Source organism: Myripristis murdjan, chromosome 5 (genome assembly GCF_902150065.1).
Source record: "Myripristis murdjan chromosome 5, fMyrMur1.1, whole genome shotgun sequence".
NCBI lineage: Eukaryota > Metazoa > Chordata > Actinopteri > Holocentriformes > Holocentridae > Myripristis > Myripristis murdjan.
The window spans coordinates 29,906,140-29,930,503 of record NC_043984.1 but is presented as its reverse complement, the minus strand read 5'-3'; the positions used below and the strand labels follow the sequence as shown (position 1 = coordinate 29,930,503).

Sequence of the window (24,364 nt, the reverse complement as noted above, 5' to 3'; positions counted from 1 at the left end):
TTTACTCATAATTAAGTATGATTCGTTATTGTCATACGACGCTGGCACACATGACGTTATATGAGCTAGCGGACATGAGAAACTGCAAGAAAGTTGATTTTCTCTGACTGCAGATATTCCCGCTACTTTGATTGTATCACGCAACACAGTCAAGCTAATTAAGTTTTCACAGTAATACATAATACGAGTAATTAATTACCTTTTTTTTTTTCTGCCAACACTGCTGATTAGTGCCTGCTGAACTACAGAGGGTGCTGCTAGTCCAAGATGCTGTAGTGCAAGTAAATCACCTGGGACACTTACAGTATGAGACTATCCAAGAAATCAAGTCAGTTAAGCCAGAAGGTATCACGCTGTTTGTTGTAAACTTGTCAGCAGGTAAACCTCTAAATGCATGATACAGCATCTCAAAATACATGATTAACATTTTTTTTTTTTTGGTTTCATAATTTTATGACTTTTCCTAATTTAGTGTGGACAAGTGGTAAACCTGAAACATTTATAATCTGTAAAAAAACTTGTCTCTGCTTTAGGGCCCTCACCTAACATAGCCATACCTGTAGTAGTGTGAGATCCAATTAATTTACTATATAGTCAATAAAACTATATAATAATAAAGTACTTGATACACAAACCTGGGTAACAATTATTTTTATAATGATTTTCTGGAAGTTTAAATTGCCGGAGTCAACTTAACCGCAGTTGATAAAAGATGTTAGTAAATTTGAAGGTAGCAGGAGGGTTAGGTAAACTTGAAATCACTGATGCTGAGCACACCTACCTACTTCATGTATGCATATTAAATGACTTATAGTACTGAGGTTTCAACATCAAAGATGTCTTCCTCACAGTTTATGACGCTGAAACATCAGTCGTGTTAGAGAAAGTTTTTAAGTCGTGCATGAAGCTCGTGTCTGATCTCTTGGATCGTCTCTGAGGCTTTCAGGATGATTTACCTGTAACTCCAGCAGTAAATGTGATGATCATGAGATGCTTTAAAACATAATTCTGTGATTTCAAAAGTTCATGGCTGTCAATCTGAACATACATTAAAGCAAGGTTTTTTTTTTAGAACTTACTTTTTGAAGATGCTGTTAAGATGCGTGCGTCATAATCTCATGAAACGCAAGAAAAAAAAAATAAAAAAGAAACTGAAAATTCCCGTACAAGAGTGCTGCAAAATGCAACATGCAGTAAAGAGGAAGGGCGTACCTCGAACAGTCAGGTCTGCTGCTGCTGAAACCGTGTCAACCGCAGTGTGTACCATACACACATATTTCCCAGAATGCTTCAGCTGTATGTTCCTCACCATTAGGTCCCCTGCAGAACCCTAATGATGAAGATACACTTAAATTAATAGGAAATTTCCAGTGATTAGGCACTTTGAGGAACTGGCACAAAATAGTAGGCATGCAGGGATATTATTCTGATTTTCAGCTTTTTGGTGAAATGCCTTGAAAATACACCAGGGCTACTCTTTAATTCCTTTGTGTAAAATCAATGGTTTCCTGAAGTTTAAGAGCTTGTCGTGACGACGCTCGCTGTGATAATGTCAGTATTGTACGAGCTACTTTCCCGGGCCTTATGTACTCAAGCAGAGGGAGCATAAATCCTGTAATCAGAGAGATTTGTGCTCCTTTGTTTGGGAAGCCGCTGATTGATTTACTCATACAGTAAGAACACCTCCTGGCTGGGGAAATTTCATCCCTCATCCCTGTCTACATATTTCCCTTAAGAAACTGAACATGGTAACATCTGCTGGTATGCTTGTATATACTGTGCATGCTTTCTAGCACAAGGCCTACAGGCAAATGCCATCTTCCCATGATATTCTATTGATCTGTAACAGTTTCATCCATATTTATGATTATTTTGTACATTCTGTAGCTCGGAGTTGGTTGGTCCTGTCTAGCACAGAGGCTTGATCCATAAATCCCTTATTGAACATTCACCAGCCTGTGTAACATCTATACTGGACTGGACCACAGGACCTGCCAAACTCACTCTACTAAGAATCTTCTGCTTCAAGACCCGCGGGTTTATCCTGAACATGGAAAATAGTTTTCGTTTTTCATGCACTAAACACATCAGATTATATTTTTCTGTATCTCAACATGATTGGAAATGAGGGGAACTTCAGTGATTTTCGGGGCTTAAATAAAGGTTGGAATAAATGAGTGAATGACCAAGACTTGCGATGCTTTGCAATTGCAATTTCCTGTGGAGCAGACCATTTTTAAAGCTGATCCTCCATACCTAAATGAGCTTCAAGTGCAATTTTATACGAATCAAAATGGATTTAGATACCTGCATGAATGAAAAAAATATACATATATTTAAGGTCTGACTGATACATTGGACCAGTATGGACCTATTATGAAATATTAAAATCAAATATTGGCCAGTCAATATTGCCCACTGCCAGTATCAGAGAGCTTTCACTCTGACCCCAGCTACACACTTGTTCATTTACAGTAATAGCTCATTTTTTTGTGAATACATTTTTCATTTAAAGGCAGTACAGGCAGTAAGTTATCCTAGAGGTTCCTCACAACTGAATAAGATGCAGTGAGTCTCCCTGCCTTAAAACAGAAGCTAACTCTAAAAGATTTTCAGTTTAAAAGGGCAGTTTTATGTTTCAGAGGCTTTGTGGGAATTTGAGGAGAGAGACTGAATCCTTGTCTTTGTCTGTATGGATCTGGCCAAATGTAAAGCGACAGAAAACTGGCACTCAATATTGTCTCTCAGCGGCTTCAACGCAAAACTATCAGTTTCAGTATCAGCCTTCACAAACCCACATCGGTCACAAACCCTAATACTTTTGTTTGGCGATGATTTTCTCAGCATTTGCTTGAAATCTCAAAGCAGTAATTGAGTTCCATGTCCTGAACTTTTGTATACATACCCCTCCAATCATCTCAAAATGGTCCTGCTTGGTGAAATCGATGGGTTTGCCATTAAAAAACCACTTGAAGGCAGGATTCAGGGAGGAATCGCTTGACACCTCACATGGCAACACAATGCTCTGTCCGACTGTGGCGTCCAAACTCAGTGGAGGAACTGTGATTCTGGTCGGCTCTGGTCGGAGAAGAAAGAGATAAATCCTTTGTCATTGTATGTGGCACTGTATCCATATGAAAAAAAGGCAAATGAAGAAAGTAATAAAGCTTAATTTGCCTAGAATATTGAGACAGACTCTGCTCTATCAGTCTAATGAAGTGACCTTGAATAACTTCACTTGGGAAGCGAATGCCTCCCACAACGCAGTAATGAATAATTAAACACACTGCAATCACAGTGTCAACGTAAAAAAAAAAAAAAAAAATGAACTCTCTCGTTATAATCACCAGTTATTTAAACATCCAAATCCAAAAATGCTACAGCAGCTCTTTTTAGATTAAATGTTGGAGACAAAATATTCTTCACTCGTTACTATAGATGCCAGCAGTTTGCCCCACTCTGCTATGTGAACAATAACTCACAGCTGACAAAACCATGGATGACTTATACTTCTGTCAGACCGGCAGGAACATAAAATGGCTATATATTTCATTATCAATTTCATGCTTGAGTTGGTATTTTTTTTCCTTAATAAAGGTTTAAACTCCCTGCTTTAAAGGTAGTAAAAACCTGTGGACAGAAAAGCACCTTTCACCACCAGAGTCCCCGTGCTGCTTGACGTTCCAAAAGGGTTTCTGGCCACACACGTATACCTGCCCCCGTCCGACTTGCTGATATTGGCGATCCGTAGAGTCCCGTCCTCCATGATAGTCTGTCTGAGGAGATTGAGAAAACTGACACAACCCCTCATGACTTCATTTCACTCGTTCGGTTATCGATCACACACCCTTTTGTTCGTTCACTCGCAGGAGAAATGAGGATAAGGATCAAATTAACCGCTTCCTTAAATACAGTCTAATTTTTTTAAGCCATTTGAACTTTTTACATTTTTTTTTCTTTTTTTCCTTTCCATTTTGAACGAAGGCTTCAGAATCTATTCTAAAAGCCCATTTGCACGCCTCAGAAGATAACAATTATCTTAGTTCAAGCAGAACAGATTTGCTGTAGGGTCAGCGTGGTATTGACAGCACAATAGTTTAAATGCATATATTAATTGGATACACTAGGGCCAGGCAGGGCAGCGATAGGAAGAGGAGCAACACTGGAGAGAGGCAATTTGAATGGAATCTTCACCTGCAGCCTTATCGCTCTACAACATGTGGAGATACTATCAACACACCATAAGCCATTTCTGAAAAGTAATAAACTGGCAATGTGCATATGGAGCCACCTAACATTAGGATGGTCTCAGTGGAGAGAAAGGCTGAGAGACAGTGCTTGAGAGATACATAATGATTAAAATACTAAGCACACACACACACATATACACACACATGCAGAAAATACAGAGGTGCTATTGATAGTGCTCCCTATTCCATAAACGGTGTGCTTATTTTGGTGTGTTGATTCCAAACAGACAAGTTGGAAAGCATGTAAGCATATGCATAAATGAGGCAGATAATGCTTCGTTGCTGTGACCTTTGGTTTCAGCAAATCAAACAGAAACGCTGTGAGCAGCCAGCTCAGAAATCAAACAATTTCATTTTGGCTCCTAAGAATAAATATGTATTCACTCGGCCTGAGCTGAGACCCAGAGAGCATGTCTGACACAGGGTGCTTTGCGCTGATTTATTGACAAAAATATCAAACACTGAGTGATGGAGGCGCACTGAGAACATGACCTGAGGGGCAATGAGCTGCAAAACAAATAGAAACGTAAAGAACTATCTGCTTTGTAGACAAACTCCGTTCCATGCGGTGAATTTCTATTCTTGTCCCAGTGCACTGCCTGGGTAATCACTTTTTTCTCCTTTTCCCCCTGACCAACCCATGGAAAATATGATAACTAATCAATCCCGCTGGTCACATGTTGAAGCGGGTCCAGTGAGTTACGGAAAGTCTATGGAGATGTGGCGGTACATATTGATTTGAGAAAGAGCCCCAAAACAGACGAGGGAGAAAAGCAAGGCAGCAGTTCACACTTAATTTGACACAAAACCACCGTGGAAATTAAAGCTTTAAAATTAGAATCAGCAAATGCCAAGGTGTTAAATGAACACATTGCACAGCATACCGGTCAAAAAAAGTGACATGACTCTCCATCTTTCTGTTGTGTATTCATGCTATCTACATGCATGCCTGCGTTAATAGAGGGAATTATTATTATTATTATTATTTGAGAGCACTTTCCTTCCAGTGATTTTATTTTATTTCTACATGATTTTTTTTTTTTTTTGTGTGTGTAATTTGAAGCAAGCCCCTTCACTAAAATCCTAATTCGGGTTACATCACAAATCAGCAGGCATAAACAAGGCAGACATGTCAAACCAAAGGGATTTATTTGAGTGAGCTATTTACACTTGCCACCAGTCTTGCCCTCACTCACATGGGACTAGAATTATGTTGGGACCTCATGTGATTAACCCCCATTTTGTGAAACACATTTGCACTGAATAATGTAATGAGTGATTCAGCGCAATTGTATAGGATCAAGATTTCACAATTGGTCACGTTTCACAGTGATTTAGCCAAAGTGAGACCTTTCTCCAAGCAACAAAGATGCAGACATGCTTATATGTGCGTTTATAACAAACCAGCTGGAGCCCTCCTGCAAATTCTCTGTTTATAGGTCCACCAAAAGAATTATTATGAAACTACGGACCAGAATTTTAACAAAAACGAAAGAGATGTGAGGACTTTGCCCTGTTACCAGCAACACTACGCCAGCAACCTGCACCCTTCAGAAGTGATTTTAACCTGCTTTTGCTTGCTTAAAAAGCATTACATGACATAACATTTTCTTGTATCGAAGGTTTCTTTCATTTTTTTTTTTGGTCGCTGTTTGAACACTAAGATCCTCGGCTTCTCTCCTCCTGCATGCTCTTGATGTTGTTTACATGACTTCTGGTCAAACTGCTTCATGCTTTTACTTTCCTAAACTGTGGAAAAACTTTCCCCTAGGTCTCAGAATGGAACGTTCACTTTGTACTTTCTAAGAGGAGGTTAAAGGCTTGCCCATTTAATCTGGCTTTTAATTAAGGTTATTTTATGTCATTTTAATTTCCTGTTCTTGTTTCCCTTAATATTTATTATGGTATTTTATTTCTTTTTACCTATTTTATTCTTTTGTGTGAACAATTACTGTTTTGCTTGGCTTTATATGTCTACTGTCCTGTTCCTTGTTTTCTTTTATAATATGAAACAGTTCAGGCAGCACTCTGTATGAGAGATGCTATATATTTAAATAAAGGTGTAGTAAAATACAAGTTAATGTTTCTGCAAAAAATGCATTCGGAACTTTCTTCTATATATTTCACTCATGCCTTCTTTTTCCAAGGATAAGACTGAAATTGTACATCTAGAAATACCGTATTTCCCCAATTAATCACCCGGGCGTTTAATACGCAAAATCAACTTGGACCCCAGGCGTTTAAAAGAACCAGACGGCTATTCGCTGCAGGCCTTTATTTATTTTTGCACAGATCTGCACCAGGCCGTTATTGTGATGACAGTTACCGTCCTATATATTTATAGACGGTCGATTTAAGATTACGGTACACCCTTTTTCCTAATGTTAGCTAGCTCTCTAACTGTTTACTTCTGCAAAAATAAGGTGAATAGCCTTATTTTGGGTTACCTCAATATAATGCAAATAATCGCCCCGGCGGTTATTCGGGTGGGCGTTTAATACGCAAAATGGGTACAGACCCCAGGCGTTTAAAAGAACTATGTGGCTATTTGCAGCTGGGCAATTAATTGGGGAAATACGGGAATAAAAAAAGAAAATAACATAATAAATGGTGAAATTACAGGGCTCAGGGTTTGTGTTATTAAGAGACCTGTTTTCACCATAATAATGATGCTGAAAACTGCGAGAGAAAACTTTGCGTCTCCAAAATGTCTGCTTTTTAGCAACCAAAAAGCCTTATTTTTTTAGCTTACTGGCAATGCACCTGTGTGTTGTGGATTTCAGGTTTCAGAAGTCTAAAAGGTTGGAGAATTTTCTCAATACACAAATGACCTTTCCCTTACTTGAAGTGAAAATGTGAAAATCAACTAAATCAGATTTTCATAGTTTTCACTCAGTGCCAGTGATGATTGGTAATTTTATACCGGGACATTTTCTTATGCTTAGAAATTAGAGACATGGCAGATTTGCATGGGATTATCTTCTTCAACTCCGCTGCTCCCATGGCTGGGTTTGCCATTGCTGTGTGGCTGAGCTTCGTTCAAACCCACAGAACTTTATTTTAAATTCTGGTGACGATCCCGAGCTTTCCAGAGACACCAAATATGTGCTGCTGAATAAAATGGAAATGTGTGTAAAATGATGCACAAGACATCAAGCTATTTTCCATTTGATGTAACGGTGCCACCGCAAAACAATAGGTTTGAATATTTCACTTATTACAACCATAATGAAGCTTCAGTGAAGCGCTGCAACCATCATATGCAGAATATGTATGTGACAATGTCATACAATCTAACTCTGAAGCAGCTTAAAGGGAAATTTAAGGGGGAAATTTGAGTTCTAGGGTTCAAATCACAAAGAAACAGGTATGGAGGCATATGCTCAGTGGCCACTTTATTAGATACACCTGCTCAATCTAATACAATCCAGTACAACTGTTCTGCCATAAAGTTTATTTTTCTGCTGCCTATAATTCTCAGGTTCTCTTTTTGTCAAAGTAATAGAGGTGTTCATTCAGTTCTATGTTTGGCATTGGGCTCATAGTTAGTGATGTTGTTGTACTGGATTGCATATTATTGAGAGATGTTTCCACTATTCTGTCCTTCTCATGCATATATAACTGGGGAGGACAAAAAATTAGAAACACCTCTCCATATAATGTAGACCAGAACAAGACCTCTGCAAACTACAACCTCAATAATGAACACAGAATTAAATTTACACAATCTCCACAATGTCAACAAACACTGAACATTATAAACTTTCTTAAAAGGTAGAATTTATAGCAGAGCTGTTGAGACCTGGTGAGTATAAGTCACTGAACACTGCCAGGTGCTGTCACCTGTGTGTGAAAATGGCAGGGTTGTGTCCAAAAGGTGTTCATTAACTTTAATAACCCTGTTTGCACTCTGTGGCGTGTCTATGTGCAGGGTATTAAATTAATTACCAACATGCTGTCAACACGCTAAATGGGCATTTCAACATAGAGCGCGTCATTCAAAACAAATTAAAGCGCAAACACAAACATGCATCAAGTGTCACCTATTTGTTTCCGATGGCTGGTTCCCTTCACCATCTGTCATGTCAGACATCCGTGTTGATGCTCGAAATGTCTTCTGCAGTGTTTTCCTAGTTTTAAAGGTGCGGTGCAGGGTGGCAGGGTGACAGTGGGTGGAGTGACGATTGGACTGAGAAAATGGCACAGATTTGATCTGCTAACAGTCGAGTGTTGTTGACGAAGACACTGATCCCCTTTTCTCTCACTGCAATGCATCTTATGATACAGAGTTACAGCACAGTACCATAAACAAAATGCATTCCTATATTATGTCATGTGTCTAGAGGCAATGATTATTTTTTAATATGAGCAGCTATAAAATAGGCAGTTTGGGGAGTTTGTACTTTTTAATAATCAAACTTTGAAATTAAGGTATCCTACTTGGGAATGCCATAGGCACTATAATAAAACACATTATGAAATATCACCATTCAAAAACAATATTTATATCTATACCTATATCTATATATCAGATCCAATGGTGATTGAGGGGAGAAAATCGCAGTATTTCACGATCTGTGAAATACTGCCACACTTTTTGTGTATTCAGTTATGAAGAAATCTATTTCCGTCCATAAATATGCAGTCTCCATTGATATTATTTTATAAATAAGACTCAATGAAATAGAGCTCTACTTCTGAGGTGAACTGGGTCAGAATTGCTGCCAAAAACTGGATAGGCTTATTGCGAACGAAAGTGAAGACTGGGTAATGAGAATCACTTCAGTTATAATTTGGCATGTAATTACAAAAACATGGGTTATATTAAACAAGTCAAATGCATCTACACTGAGCATTAAATTTATATTTTAAGGTAAGGTAAGGTAAGATAAGTTGATCTTTTTTTTTTTTTTTTTTTTTTTTTTTTAATTGAAGCACCACACCTCTAAAGATTTTAGAAGTCATTTAATCTGATATAGATATCTGGCAAGAGAAAACAGCTGTCCTGTTTTCTCTTTCTGTTTTTTTTGTTTTTTGTTTTTTTTTTTAAAGAGGCTGGAATCAGCCCGTTGCTCTTTGACTATATGTTCACTGAAGCAAGCTCATGGAGAATTAGAGGTAATGACTTTGCACACACACACACACACACACACACACACACACACACACACATACATACACACACCTTTTGCACCTCTGCTGTGCGCCACCGTTTTCAGCTTAGCCGTTACTGTCTTTTATCCTACATGGTAACTGCTGGTGCTCAGCATATGCAATTTCAAAATCCCATTACATTTATTTGCTGATGTATATTATAATTTCAGTGTGTTATAGCAGCGGTGTGCTTGTCTTTGAAACATTTCTTGCCGTGGCAGTTGTGCACATACACAATGCATACACACACAGGTTGATACAGGAAATTCAGGAAACAGGATAATAGCCTGTTATTCGCTGTGTGCTCAATGCTGGAGAAAAAATGCCTACAAAAGCATTTTTAATTGGCTATTCTGAAAGAGCCAGCTGATCTGCAGGTACAGTATACAGGTTTCAGATGCAGTGAGTGATGATCTCATGACAGAAAATGTATGTAAATTAACAGTTATCTCCTTTTTCTGTCATGCAGACTGTATTGTTCCTGCTGCCCACTTTATTTCAAATGCGACTTCTCTTCCCTCTGGGAAGTTAGTGCAGGTTATCTAACTTTTTGCCTGGAGAGAACAAACAGACTACATTCTTGCAGAAAATTGATGTTATTAAGTTCATTATGGCTGGCTTGACAAGGATTTCTATCAGAAGGATAATTGATGGTGCGTTATTCAAAAAAGCAACCCTCAATTACATGTCTGATGACATGCTGGTGGAACAATGGTAATGTCACTATTTATCTACTCAGTCATACTGCCTTTTCTTTCCTTAAGAAATTACTTTTGTACTTGAAGCATACACACGCACGCACACACTCACATACGCACCGACACACACACACAAACGCAAATATATTTTGTGGCACCCCAAAGCCTCAATTTTATGCTATCTGCCTGAGGGAATGCCTTCAGGAGCAGGGACGGCACCCGCTAGGTCACTGGGTCACTGGGAGGGTAACTGATGGTAAGTTTTACGTTGACGATCTGCTCTCCCTGCCACGCTGTGCTGCACTCCCTTATTTCCACCAACCTATTTAGCTTTTCATAAGCAGAAGGAACCAGCGGAGCTTTAGAGTTAGCTGGCACTGATAACGTGTCAGATCTGTTTTAATTCAGGCCCATGGTGCACCAACTGGCTTCAGGCTCCACAGTGATTATTTTCTCTGATTGTTAGCAAATGTGCATTTTCAGGAACTGTTGGATTTCAGACTGCTTTGGATAATAGATTTTGTTTGCATTTTTACCTTTAAACCATGGTTTGGATCACAAACCTGGATACCAGTGCTTGCCGCTAGTCTTTCTGTAGAGGCTTAATGAAAGGAGCTTTCATACTGAACTTTAAATCTTTTGGTTCTCGAATCTGTTTGGCTGTGCTAAGGACGGAAATAACACAGCACACACAAACACAGTTTCTTTTACCTCACTGCCTGCTGCCCCTGACTGGTGTGGCCAGTCATGTAGTCTGAGATGGAGTGCTATACTGGAAGAAGAGGATTGTTTTAGCAAAACTAATTGGTGGATACATAACAGATCCTGTCCCTCTATAGGATCTACATCCAGCTCTTTGATGGCTTTGAAGAGCTGTGAAACTGAGGGACATGAGCTGATGTGAAGCTTCAAATTAGCTTATTATATTGAGCTTATATTGTTATATTGTCTTATATTGTTATTATATTGAGCTTGTTGTATCATGCCATACAACACTGAGAGACTAAATATCATAGATTTTTTTTTAAAACCTTTGCAGCTGGATGTAAGGTTGAGTCTAACAGAAAACCCATATTTGCAGCCATGTGAAGAGTGAGTTTTCTATCAAAGAAAACCTCTTAACTGGACCAAGCAAGGCAGTTTATGCAACAATGATTTCTAAAGTCCCCTTGAGCAGCGACATAAATAACAAAGAGCCCTGGAGATAAACATGACCATAAGAGGAAGACTCTTTACCAGATGCCATCAACGGCATGAGCAGCGATGCATACAATACCCTACCTCTTGTTGTCCTTCAGGAGTTCGCCCCCTCTACGCCAGGAGATGGTGGCCCTGGGGGAAGCGTGCGGGCGACACTCTATGACCGCCTCACCCCCTCTCTGGATAAGTGTGGACTTCTTCACAGGCCGTCGAGTGAAGTCAGGTGGGGAGGCTGAGGAGCAGAGTCTTGTTAAGCCCGTTTGTCTCGCTTGGTGGAGGGGCAACAGCTGTGCATCAGCCCAAATGTCAAGCGCATCACCAGCAATTAGAGAAATTGCATTTCATCACAAATGCCCAACTGGCTTATTTTATGAAATAATTATGGAAATCAAAATCAATGCCACCACACAGTGAGGACCTAGTTTAGAATTTTTTTTTTTTTTTTTTTTTTTTTCTGATAGGAAGTTCTTTCATTCCAGTGACAGCACGACGTGCATCCATCTCTACCTTGCCCCTGGCTTCACTCTTTGTAAACGGTGCAGAGCAAACAAATTGCTTACCCACAACCTTGAGCTCAGCGCTGGCGTAGATGGCTCCATGTTCATTCTCCGCCACGCACTGATACATCCCAGAGTCCAGCAGGCTAATCCTGGATATGGACAGTCGACCGCCTTCCACATGTACCCTGCTCTGAAAGTCAGTGCAGTGCTGGTTAGTGTTTCATAACATCTTCCACTGATTGACTTGTTGCAGGAAAATACTTTGAATACAATTTAGTGGAATATGTTTGGTTTTGCAGTTTATACTTCTATTTAACCAGAGCTGAAGCCAGTCAGTGTTCTCTAAGCTCCAGTAAGGTAGATGCTACTTCCACTGGAGACTTTTACAGTACTGTTTGTATGGAGTAGGGATGAATAAGTGGGTTGATATGGATGGGCACAATGTGACGAATCATAAAATATTCTCAATGTTATTTGGTGAGTCTTACCTCTGCTGGAAGAGACTGACCATTCTTCAGCCATCTGTATATAGGCTTAGGCTTACCGCTGGCTCTACACTCCCACTGCAGATTAGCCTCAATAGCCATATGAGCATCTTTTAGAGTTTGGACCCAGTGCAGATGTTCAACATCTGGGAAAAAGACATTATTTTGGCTATGAATATCTGAATATTTATTAACAAAAATGTCAAACTGTGTTGCACATGATTTCAAAATTCACCCGTCATTTTGGTGGGGTTGGCATGCAATTATGGATTTGGAGATCTCTCCAGAATTTTTTTTTTTTTCTTACATTACAAAATGTGATTTCCTACAAGCTGCTCCACTGGCAATTAATGGGAGATTTAGTTTGTGTGCTCATACAAAGATTGTCTGTTCTCTCCTCCAAATGAGCACCAAAACGCAGCAGGGGTGTTAGTTTCAAACCAGAAAGCAAACTGTTATCCCCAGAAAATAATCCCGATTTCTGTCACTGACATGACATCCATGTTTTGGGTGCTATGGAGGACAAGTGGTGGATATTCACCGAAATTCGCCGATAAAGGCTGCACTTTCTTCGGAAAACTGATTGCTCATATGTGTTGAATACATATTCCTTTTGATTCTATAAATGTGCTAGACCTATGCTAATTTATAAACAACGTCCTTACTTTATGCCTCACTCCAGTGGTTAAGAGCACTATCCCAGATGCCAATGGAGTGCTTAGAAACTTCATGATCACAAAACAGAGAGGATAATTGGCACAAATTAATGCCAGATTATCCTGGCATTATAAGGCTGTTTCACACTATGGGGGAAGAGCTTTATTTATTTATTTCCTTTTTTTTTTTTTTTTACAGTATCACTTAAATTATGTGGTTGTGGTAGAGCCTGGTGCTCACACAGTCCAGGTTCCATTCCCACTGGGGCCATCCACTCAAAAAAAAAAAAAAAAAAAAAAAAAAAAAAAAAAAAAGGCCTTCATGGTAATGAAAAGCACTATGGAGATAAGGTACTACCAAAAGAGCATTTCTGTTGTATTGTACTGTGTTCTATTCTATACTAAAAAATAATTTCACACACACTGTATACAAAAAAAAAAAAAAAAAAAGAAAAAACACTGGATATGGACGGAAACCGGTTAGGTTGAAAAGAGAAAAGCAACCATCAACATGGGAAATGAAGCAAAATAAAACATGTCTCTTACTGTGGAATACAAGTTGTCCTCTGGCAACATTCCTTCCTCTGCTGTTTTCGGCTACACACTCATACACACCCGCATCCTCTGGGCGGAAATATGGAATTTCCAGAACCCCGTTGGAGTGGTTGATTTTGATCTTGCCAGGGAGTGGATTTCCATCAGCCCTTCTCCACGAGATGGAAGGCACTGGGCTGCAGAGGTCAAGCACAAAAGGTCACAGCGGCCACATGCTCCTGCTCACACTGACTTGGCTGCCATGTTTGTCAATCTGTTCAGTGTAACAGAAGAGGCCTGGCCCCTTTACAAATGCCACAGTCCAGTATGAACCGAACTGTACCAGGGCCGATGTGGCTGCTGACACTTACTTTCCTAAGGCAAAGCATTCCAGCCTCACTGATGATCCTTTAGAGACATGAAGGGTTTCAGGAAACTGAACCTCAATCTTTGGTTCGTATTCACCCATCACTGCTGCATGGGGGATAAAAGCAAATCACATCATTCAAGACACAAAACAGGAACATGCAGTTTCCTGTAATTCATATTAGATGTAAGAGCTGTGGCGTGACTGACACGGGCGGAGAGTGAACCTGCATGTTGACGCCGTTTACAACAGCATTTGGCTTAGCGGATGGATGAGTTTGGATTACATATCTGCTTCAGCTCCAATCTTAAGTGGTACACATAACCAGTTGTGATGGGGTTTATGTGTGGCAAGCCCCATGCTGTATGTGTGTAAGTGTGTGTGTGTGTGTGTGTTTATGTTTGTCAGAGGGGACTGCATTTCTGGATATGTAAATGTGTTCCTTCATGCAGACAGAGGGGTTTTTTCGCATACATAACCCCGTATAGTGCAGAGGCTGTGAATAGTGCGAAACCTTGCTCGTAAGCAAAAGCAAAAACAAACAGTGTCACGCTCAAGACAAGCGATTTATCTCCTAAGCTTGCCCTCCCTCCTACAGTATGTGTCAGTTCGGTGCGTGAGATAACCGGAGGCAGCGGAGGCCAACAGAGGATGCTTACCATCCCTCCGCAGCACCACAGGGGCTGGAGAGCTGAACACGGTAGCGTTGGTCATCAAGTTTCTCACCACACATGTGTAGTTCCCCACATCTGAGGGCTCAACTTTGGCTATGTACAAGTTCCCAGTCCTTTGGGAGATAAAGCGACGAGTGTCCTGTTGCAGGAAGCCGCGCTGCCCATTGAAAACCCAAGAATATTTCATCTCTGGGAAAAAAAAAAAAGCAAACATAAAAATAAAGAAATAATAGGATAGGACACAATACTCACATAGAATTGTGGCTAGTATGCCAGCAGACTGGGAATAGATATATGGGAAGAGATATCAATAGAAAAAAAAGGACTACATATTCTATTTCTCTGCCAATAAATAAACATATAAGGGCATTTTAAAACAGCAGCAGACTCTGGTATCAGATTAAAATCAAACAAAGGAAAGATATGCATCAGACACTATACAAGGTGGCACATCAGTCCTTAGCTGGCCAGCGTTACTGCTACTGACAGTATAAGCTTTAGTCATACATTTTTAAGGGAATAACTACTGTATGTCCCTGGTCACAGATTAAAATGGGGGAATGGTGTCAAAATGTCAAAATAAATAATTTAGAGAGAGAGAGAGAGAGAAGAGAGAGAGAGGGAGAGAGATCTGCTTGTTAAGGGAGTGCAGAAAGAGCTTGGCTATTAGAGAAACCCTCCCATATCAGACACATGACATCCTGCAGTCAGCCCTTTTGACTGGGCAGACAGTAAAAGGTCCCACATGCTTCCTTGAGGGAAAACAGTGAATTAAAATCATTACAGGCAAAGTCGGGGCAGAAACCGACAGACCTTTCATGATTAGGGACTATCAGAGACTGGGTCTGTTTAAGAGCCGCAGTCTCACAGCAACAGAGGACTTACAGGCACATAATCGTACGTCCTCTGACAGAGTTTAACTCTCAGCACGGCTCCTTTTAGACCACTTACCTATTGATTGCTCAAAGAAGCTTCAGATGACTCTTCTTCTAATGCGATGCATCACCATTTTTCTCAAGTGGTGCATCAACAAGCACCAAGGGGGTTGTGACAAAATTTAACCCCGTGGTGAAAAACAAACAAAAAAAAAAAAAAACAACAACACCCCAAATCCTCTGCTGCTTTTGCAATACACCTCAAGGAAGCTTTAACATGTACTGAAAATCCCATCAAATGTGTGACAAAGGTCTGTTTAAGAGGGAACACAATGTTTTGACTGTAAAATAAAGAGATGGAGGCTTTTTTTGTGGAGGGAGGGGGCAAATTGCTTAAGTGTGGAATCCCTTGTGGCTGTAGGATTCAGTTGGAAACAGAGAGCGGAGAAAGGCTGGTGCGCTGGCGTGAAATTGTGCTGGTGGGCACCGAATGGCTGCAGGAGGGCAGACCACTTTGAGGGTCTGCTAATCAGCAGCACACAGACACATGAGCCGACTCACAGCTGTGCCACGGGATAAACGCTCCCCGGCCACAGCAGCCACCAGCAGCCTTTATTACACACAGATAACCTGCCCACAACTAGAAAAAAAATGACAGTTGGGAAGTGGAGCAGTGGAGACTTTATAGATGACAGCATGGTCACAGATCATATGGGCGAGAAAAGTGACCTCAAGGTTAAGAAGTGTGAGGCTATGAACTACAGATGTGAAGGTTTGGACACATTTCAGGTATAGGAACAGTGGCTGATCATAAAAGTTGCCTGTCTGACAGATAAGGAGACGGGAGTGGAAAACAGTGTTAGAAACAAGAGCGGCGAAAAGAAAAAGGCAGGTATAAAAACAAAGGAGGCACAGCAGTGTTGCGGGGAGATAGTAACGAGCAGAGTGAGGAACAATAAAGATTGCTGAGGCAAGCAGGAGTGTGAAACTACAGCAGACAATGCAGAACAGTTAGGACAGAGTGGTGTACCTCCGTAATGGGGCGGAGGGCCGCAGAGCAGAACCACAGCCTGACCCTCTCTCACCGACACCGTGTTCCTCGACTTGCTGCTGAAGTTCTGCAGAACTGTTGAATACAGAATAAAAACAACAACTCTCAGGGTTTGACGGCACAAATAACTTCACTTTGCGGTGACATCCTGCGAAGGGCATTTCATTCTGCAGAATATTTCCTTGTCTGTCCACATTGCTTGCAAGTCAAACCCTGGAGTCCCTTGTTAATATCACAAGGTAGTAAGAGATCAGGGAGGTGAGCACAAGTGCCCCTCTCCAATCGAGCTTGAGAGATTACTTGCACTTTTCATTAAATACTGCTGCACTGAAGGAGGAAATAAACAGCAGTCAGAAATATCAACTCCAAACATTTGGAAATACCAACCGAATCCCAAGAGAGATCAAGCAAATATCAACAGTGATCAAACCTGAACTCGGTTGATTAAAAAAAACTCCTCATCAAGCGATAAATGGAGCTCATCCATACATGACTTGCAGTTGCACGACAAACTGCTATTAATTGGTAACATTTAGCTTGAACCCCAGCTTCAGTTAATAATGCATTCATAATACCTGAACAATAGCTTCATGACAGCTACATGACGCGCTCAAATATATTGATTCATTTCATGTGCCAGTTTTTATTAGGCATCCGTGTAACAGCAGTGTCATCTCTCACAATGGAGCGGTGCGAGTTTAATGAGCGTGAATTTCAAAATAAAAGTTTTCCTGGCACTGGTAAAAAAAAGCAGTGAGATTAGCCATGGGAATCTGTGCTGTGAAGCTGTTTTTCCTGGCACGGTAGCCTGTTTGTTAGCGTATAAAACGCTGAGCAACAAAGAAGTTGTGCAAATAACAAGAAAAGTAAACATCTGATTTGGATATTTTCCTAAGGATGTGACTGTGTCAGGTTCCAAAGTTAAGCCCCTGGCGAAATGAGGTGATAAAATTCAGACGTACACTAATTGTTAATAGAATTTCAGGCTTACCTCATGACAGAATGACACTAAGCCTGCTAATACCTGCTGACATCTGTTTTTTTTTTTTTTTTTTTCATTGCCTGCTTTTAATTTGAGATGCCATTTAAATGGGCGCAAAACCTGAATGATTTGCTTGGCATCTAATCAGCTGTGCATAAAATAACAGCGAATAACTTTTTGTTCTTGATTCTTTCAAGGGAGAAGGCAAAGATCAATGTTTCCAGCGAAGCATATATCCAAAAATCAGAACAGGTATCTACTCACAGGCAAACTGGACTTTAGCCTCCCTGCTGACAATGGTCCCAAATGTGTTGGTGGCAATGCACTGGTATGTTCCTCTGTGGTTGATGGCATGAGGATTACTGATCAACAGGTTCCCCTCTACAAGGCTGTAGTTCAAATCTGTCTCTGTATTGATTTCTCTCCCATCGACTTTCCACCTGTACACAGATTAAATAATATTAACAATTATCATTATTGTTAACACCACGTTTCTGGGCAGCTGAGTGTATCCTCATTTATCTTCCAGCAAACAAAAAAAAAACAAAAACAAACAAACAAACAAACACCGTTTTCTGTGTCATTTTACCTTTGGATTATTTTGAATTTTTCCACCGATCGACTAAAAGAACAAGTCAAATCGAGCTTAATGCTGGTTCCAAGCTCACCACCTGTTTTGTCTGCGAAGCCGACCAATTACACAGCGTAAAGTATCAACCCCAAGTGTTTTAATTGTACATTCACGATTTCCAATAATTCAGACCTGCTTAGGCCTAATGAGCTCAGTCAGTCTCAAAGCGGGTGAATCTTAAACTGTTTGACATCCACAACAATGCAACCCCCATCCTCCAGGAAAAAAAAAAAAAAAAAAAAACATCAACCAACTCTCAGGGGAAATATGAGCCCTGATTGGTCAATTGACAGCCAGCCATGCAGCTGAGCAACTTTGCCAGCCTGGGAAAAATGACCGACTCCAAACCCAACTCGGAGAATTGCACCACTCTAAGTGTTGCGTATAAATGTGATATTTAAAAGTGTAAACTGTCTTTTTTTGTCTAATGACATCAAATCAAATATGACAGTAACTGATCTTATACTTTACAGCACGCACACTATTGTGACAATCTACTCTATACCTTACAGACAGTCAAAAGTGAGGAGGAACACTTACTTGTAATGCGGAGGTGGGTTTCCCTTTGCTTTGCAATTGATGAACACCTGGTTATCATCCGAGCTCAGTGGGAATATACTGTCACTGGGCTCCTGGGTGAAGACAGGACCGTGGCGTGTGTTCTCTGTGTGAAAAACCACATTAGTTGTACCGTGGCACCAAGCCAGCGACACAAAAAAGCAAATCACTCACAGCTCAGAACACTGAACATAAACCCTATACCCATATAATTAGCTGCCAACACGGCTCTTTGAGCGGATTTTGCATTTAATAAACCTTCTTGTGTACATGTCACAGAGCAGATAATGCACTGACATGAGAAAGCAATTAAATGATTACTGCCCCGTAGCTTTCCATGCAAATAACTGCGGTGCATTCTTTACTGTTTACAGTAAATACACAAGTCACGAGCTTGTCTCTTATTTTTCTGCTCTTATTTGCACTTTTCATCTGCATGCAGGTTGTTTTGGCATGCGCGACCGCACAGTGAAGCCTGTTGTTTCGGTTAGCTGCAGCCAAAACATCAATACACAAGAGTAATTAACCGATGTTGCACTAATTACTCCTGTGAAATCTAACGTTTCTTCAATAGATGCCCCCCAACCCTCACACACACTCGCACATATACACAAACACTCTCATGCACACATACAATACACACTTCTTTGCCTTTTGCTCAGATATCATATTTCAGATGCACACTGTGGCTCTCCGTAGCTTCATGCTCTCACTTTCACACTGCTGTCGGAAAATTGGTCACTTTTAATTTTTTTTTTTTTTTTTTTTTTTTTTTTTTCCACTTTGAGGATGAGATGCTTTTTTACAACTCTCTAACCTTGACTAGGACAAAGAGTTCTCCCTCCCGCATCATCATCATCATCATCCTAATGAGAGTGGGAGAGATCTTTGCCTCAGGTAAGGGCCTTCCTTCCCCGGCCTCAGAGGGAGGTGCCTCATTTTTACCCTGGTTGCTATGTCCTTTAAATTAAACAAATTAATGAACCTTTTATAGCTGGGCTATTTCACCAGGGAAATATTCAAGTGGTGGGTGTGAGTGTGTGCTTGAGAGGAGGCCCACCCCGTAAAGCTAAACATATCAACCGGACTGCCCATTAACACTCATGCAAGCACACAAATTACACTTAATTTAGTTTCATGTGAATGCATACAGATGTGATGCTCAGTAATGGGCATATGTGCACACACTGCCGCAGTCTCTGTCATGTGCACAATCCCGCACTCCCATCTCTTGTGAATGCCTTTACAGGCAGAATATATACACTCCCGTGAAACTGCTGACTTGAGATGGGATGTTAAATCAATGGAAATGGAAGCATAAATAACAAACAATAGACCCCCACTCCATATTCCGTATAAATTTAAATGCATTTGTCTGATGACTTGTAAATTGTTGGCTTGACTTCAGTATGTATCTGTCAACATTACTTCTCATTCTGCAGCCTGGGCTGCAGTGGTTACAATATCCAGACATAAAGTAAGAGCTCTTTGTGAGGTTTTCGCTCCATGCAGAAACTGAAGCTTAATGTTATTCTGGTTAGCCACCAGTGAGAAGGAGCAGCCTGGCATACCATGGCTTTATGTTGGTGAGAACTGAATGGAGAATAAAGCACTGTTGAGAACGGACTCAGTGTGAATTTTTATAGTGTTTGCCATATTTCTTATAAGTGACGATGGCTGGACATAAAGCAAGGAAATTGCATAATAAAATGAGAGGGCATAAAAAGACCAAAGAGAGTGATCAGTCTGCTATAGTGGCACAACTTTATTCTCATTTCAGATGTAAATCTAACAGTGAGTCTTGTTTACTAGAAATGCTCTGAATTGCAAAAATAAAATCTCCTTTGGTTGGCATTAAAATTACCCAGATTAATCTGTGACATTTTAATTGGAAAGGGTAAGAGAGTGGATCAGGTGGGACGGGAGAGTGGAGGCAAATTGGCTAATTGTTATTTACAGTGACAATGGAGTTTACTTTGCGCTGTTATAATTGCAGCCTTTTCAGTTACAGAAAGTACTTGTACCTCCACATCCAGATGTCTAACTCCATGTTGCTGCTCTACCCAGATAAGTCTTTAAAAGGAATGTGACATGTAAATTAAGTGTTGCTGATGCCTTAATAGATTTTCAAGAGACAGGACTTGGGACAAGATTTTGCCCACAATCTTCTGTTAAGATAATAAAACTATTGAAATTATAATTCCTTTTGAGACTGGAATTATTCATTTTAAGTAGATGAGGAAATGATACCGTGAGTCTGACATGCATAAGAAAGCGGCAAACACTCCCTGAGCGAGATGTATGCAGATCAGGTGTGTCATCAAAGGCGACTTGAGGGACATCTTACCAGCCAGACACTCCTTGAGTGACAGAAGGATTAACAGTTCCCATGGCAACAACATCTTTATTTTCCAAGGTCAAAGATTTGCCTTCTTCCCATCCAGTTACTAGAGAGTGAAGAATATTTCCTGGGCAAACTCCCCTTCCGTTGGCTCTGGAAGAAAAGGAAGGCAAATGAGCAACGTGGAGATGCTCCGTCTACACAGAGCCTTTCGGAAAACCAGGCTGGAACTTGAGGAAAATCGGTGAGCCATTAATAATGCATTCATCCAAATAAGCAGAGCCAAGATCCCATGCCTGAGGGCCAGCTAGCAGCTGATCCTCGGGAGCTGATATTTAGTGTATACATTCTGCTGCTACACTATCTCCCAGGAGGAAGTCAAGGGAAGAGGGAAGCAAAAAACAGATTTGAGGCTTACAGCAGCAACAGATGAACACGGCTTCCTGCCAAAGGCAATGTTAAGCTTTTGCTAAAACTGTTGGTTCAATGTATTTACACAAGGAAACTTGTGATGCATTTATTGTTAAATATCACAGGGAATACTAATAAATGAAGACAAACTTGATTTGAAGTGGACTTTGTAAAGAGCAGAGGATATAACAGCATGGCAAGGCATATTGAGTTAACCTGGCCTCTTTCAAGTGAGCCAGAAAGAGTAATCCATCTGTGGGCAACTTATTCAATTCACTTCAAAACATGCCAGACAGCCAGTGAATCTTCCATGGATTATGATAGGAAAGAGCTACTGGATGGATTTAGAAATAGAAATGGAAGCTTTTTTTTTTTTTTTTTTTTTTTTTTTGCCAGATTTGTCAAACAAAGTTATGGGTAACATAGTACTTTTTTTTTTTTTTTGCTCAATTGGTGCAACCTCTACTTTTAACGAAAATGTGTCAACTTCCAGGCATCCCGGTGATGGAACATTACTTTTTAGTGCAACAAGTGTTTGAGGCATGTTAACAGCAACACATGCTGACACAGTTTACCACTGGCTCAGCTGACATGTTTTCTAAGAGTGATCGGTCACCCACGGTTTCAACTGTTGCACATGTGAGTCAGAAAGCTTTTGAACCAAATAATTTCTAACAATCTTAATCGGGGTTGATCTGCTATAAAAACAAAATAATGAACTTTTATATTATTGATATGCATCTTACAAATTCTTGCTGCTCCTCTGTGTCCTTTGCTGTCTGAATTCCTGAAGTGAACTGCTGACAACAGATGAATGCAACAAAACGGCGCAAATCACTATTCATGAAGGGGAGATAGGAGGAGACCACTGGATGAGAGAGGGGAGTGAAGTAGATTTATTCTTCTCTGTATTATCTACTCTGAGAGCCTGACGATTGTGACCATGCACACTTCATCTTTTCAGTCATCATTATTGATTTGGTTTCCCCTTTTTTTAACCTTCAGCCTTTTTGTTTGTCATCCTACCCACATTCTTGTCATAAGTCTCAATCAAATATGGAGGGATTAGTCAATAATAGGAGATTTGGTTGATGTCTCGCCTTATGAGACTCTCTGGGTTGATGTATTTGCCTCTTCTAGAGAAACCAATGAGGAAACTATATCCATCTAACAATAGCAGCAGCTTTCTTTTGACCTACTTGAGGCTCTGAGATATGATTTTTTTTTTTCTTTTAACCGCTTTTCCCTTGTGCTTTTCACACTCTACTTTAGAGGCAATCATATGTTGATAACGGCGCTGGATGAGTGGCTGCTAAATGAGTGAAGCCAACCTGCATATGATAATTTGACGCATAGCCATATTTTGTTGTTGTACGAAACTTTAAATCGATGTGAAGTGTTTTCCAGACATTTTGTCAAAACGCTTATCTGTGATCAATATTGTTATAGGACAGCACCTGTAAGTAATTCCAAATCAATATGTTTTAGAATTCAGACAAGCTCGCCAAGCACCATGTGGGTAAAGGAACAAGGCAAATTAGTATCAGACTAAACTACTCATTCCAAGCTACTGGACATCTTGCAAATGGTTTCATGATTTTGACTGACAACTAAGACTCGCTGCATTGTGAAGTTTAAATAACTGTATCTGTAGGCTACAGTGGGCTAAATACCCCCAAAAGGCGATATTTTTCTTAATGACCTAACAGATTTAATCATAATGATCATATCATGTGAGAACTGTATTCTGGTTTCAATAATCTGCCAGCCTCTAATGAGAGCACATTACTCCTCACAACAGCAAGTGGCGAATGGGCTGAACTAATTGTGCTATTTAAGGTATAACTGCAAGGAAATACTGTAATATCTACATGAATACCTGGATATTTCATTCATGCCTGTGTGGATTGAAGAGAGAACATTTGCCAATACATGCCAGGATGCTCAATGACGAATTAAAACCACGGGCATTTAGTGGATAGCGAGGATACGGGAACCATTAAAGCCCGTTGCAGAGGTTGTCTAACAAGCCCCCGAAGCCTTGAATCATTAGCGTCCTCGCTCTGCCCAATGATCGATGCTAATTTATGTTCGCTGTAGTCAGCTGTCCAGTTTCACTTTCAAGCTGATCAACTTTATTTTGTCTGCTCGCAGTGGCAAAGAAGTGTCCTTTTCCCTCAGCACTGAAAGTCAAACTCGTGGACCCTGATTGCATTTGCCCATAGATGGTGGCTATTATGCAGCGTGCAGAAATGCAGAGGCTGGAATCCCATAAGGTTTAAGTGAGGGAGCTGGCACTGTTCCTCTGTCAGATAGCACAACTCTGTTTTAATGATGCATAGGTCCTAGGCATCCTTGGGGAGGATGTGTTTCTTGGTCACAGTCCAGAAATTTAAAGTAGTTGCTTGTGATCCCCATGATTAATTTATATACCCTAGAAAAAATACAATGGTAATAATTCTTGTGCCCAGCGGATGGTGGTCGCAGGTGTTGGAAATACCAAATGGGATGAAGCCAAGCTGATGGTGCCTGCAAGGGAAGCTATCTGTCAGGGATAATCCCTAATAACACCATGGCATAGATAATGCTCTTCCCCCCTCTCTCAGTAGCCCATGATATTAAGATACCTGTAGAAAAATGATTAAATGAGGTATGGATATTGACACGGCTAAATGTATGTATCTGGACTGAAGTATTGCCTCGTTTAATGTTTGGCAATGATTAGCTTCCCACTGTGGGATAGTCAAACCAGGCCGATAATGGAGGGATTCTATGAACTCTGGTGAGCCATGTTCCACTTCATTAGGTCCTGAGTAATTGGCTGAACACGTGACTATAGAAATTAACATTAACAGCCTTGTGAGAGGTAATTAAGACATGTTTTTTTGGAGCATACCATGGTAAGCAAGACATTAAGCACCACATAGGCTCCTCAAAGGCTACAACTGGATTTCTCATTTTTTTTCTAGTCATGGCACAGAGCATCACCAGCTTGAC

At 40.4% G+C, this 24,364-nt stretch overlaps 1 protein-coding gene across 2 annotated transcripts in view; it reads right to left on the bottom strand.

Annotated features, from left to right (window-relative positions):
- cntn6 (contactin 6) overlaps positions 1 to 21,075 on the bottom strand; it is a 32,022-nt gene extending 10,947 nt beyond the window's left edge. The window contains exons 1-13 of one of the 2 annotated variants that reach the window (XM_030050989.1): positions 20,963 to 21,075; positions 18,598 to 18,721; positions 17,691 to 17,866; positions 16,424 to 16,519; positions 14,504 to 14,707; positions 13,849 to 13,951; positions 13,490 to 13,674; positions 12,291 to 12,433; positions 11,863 to 11,992; positions 11,384 to 11,534; positions 3,649 to 3,776; positions 2,906 to 3,078; positions 1,213 to 1,330 (exon numbers count right to left, since the gene is read on the bottom strand). In XM_030050989.1, coding sequence (XP_029906849.1) covers positions 1,213 to 1,330; positions 2,906 to 3,078; positions 3,649 to 3,776; positions 11,384 to 11,534; positions 11,863 to 11,992; positions 12,291 to 12,433; positions 13,490 to 13,674; positions 13,849 to 13,951; positions 14,504 to 14,707; positions 16,424 to 16,519; positions 17,691 to 17,866; positions 18,598 to 18,721; positions 20,963 to 21,017 — 1,786 coding nt within the window. In that variant the 5' untranslated portion in view covers positions 21,018 to 21,075. The remainder of the gene's footprint in view (positions 1 to 1,212; positions 1,331 to 2,905; positions 3,079 to 3,648; positions 3,777 to 11,383; positions 11,535 to 11,862; positions 11,993 to 12,290; positions 12,434 to 13,489; positions 13,675 to 13,848; positions 13,952 to 14,503; positions 14,708 to 16,423; positions 16,520 to 17,690; positions 17,867 to 18,597; positions 18,722 to 20,962) is intronic. The other variant, XM_030050990.1, reaches the window with a different exon arrangement.
- Between the last annotated feature and the right edge of the window lie 3,289 nt (positions 21,076 to 24,364).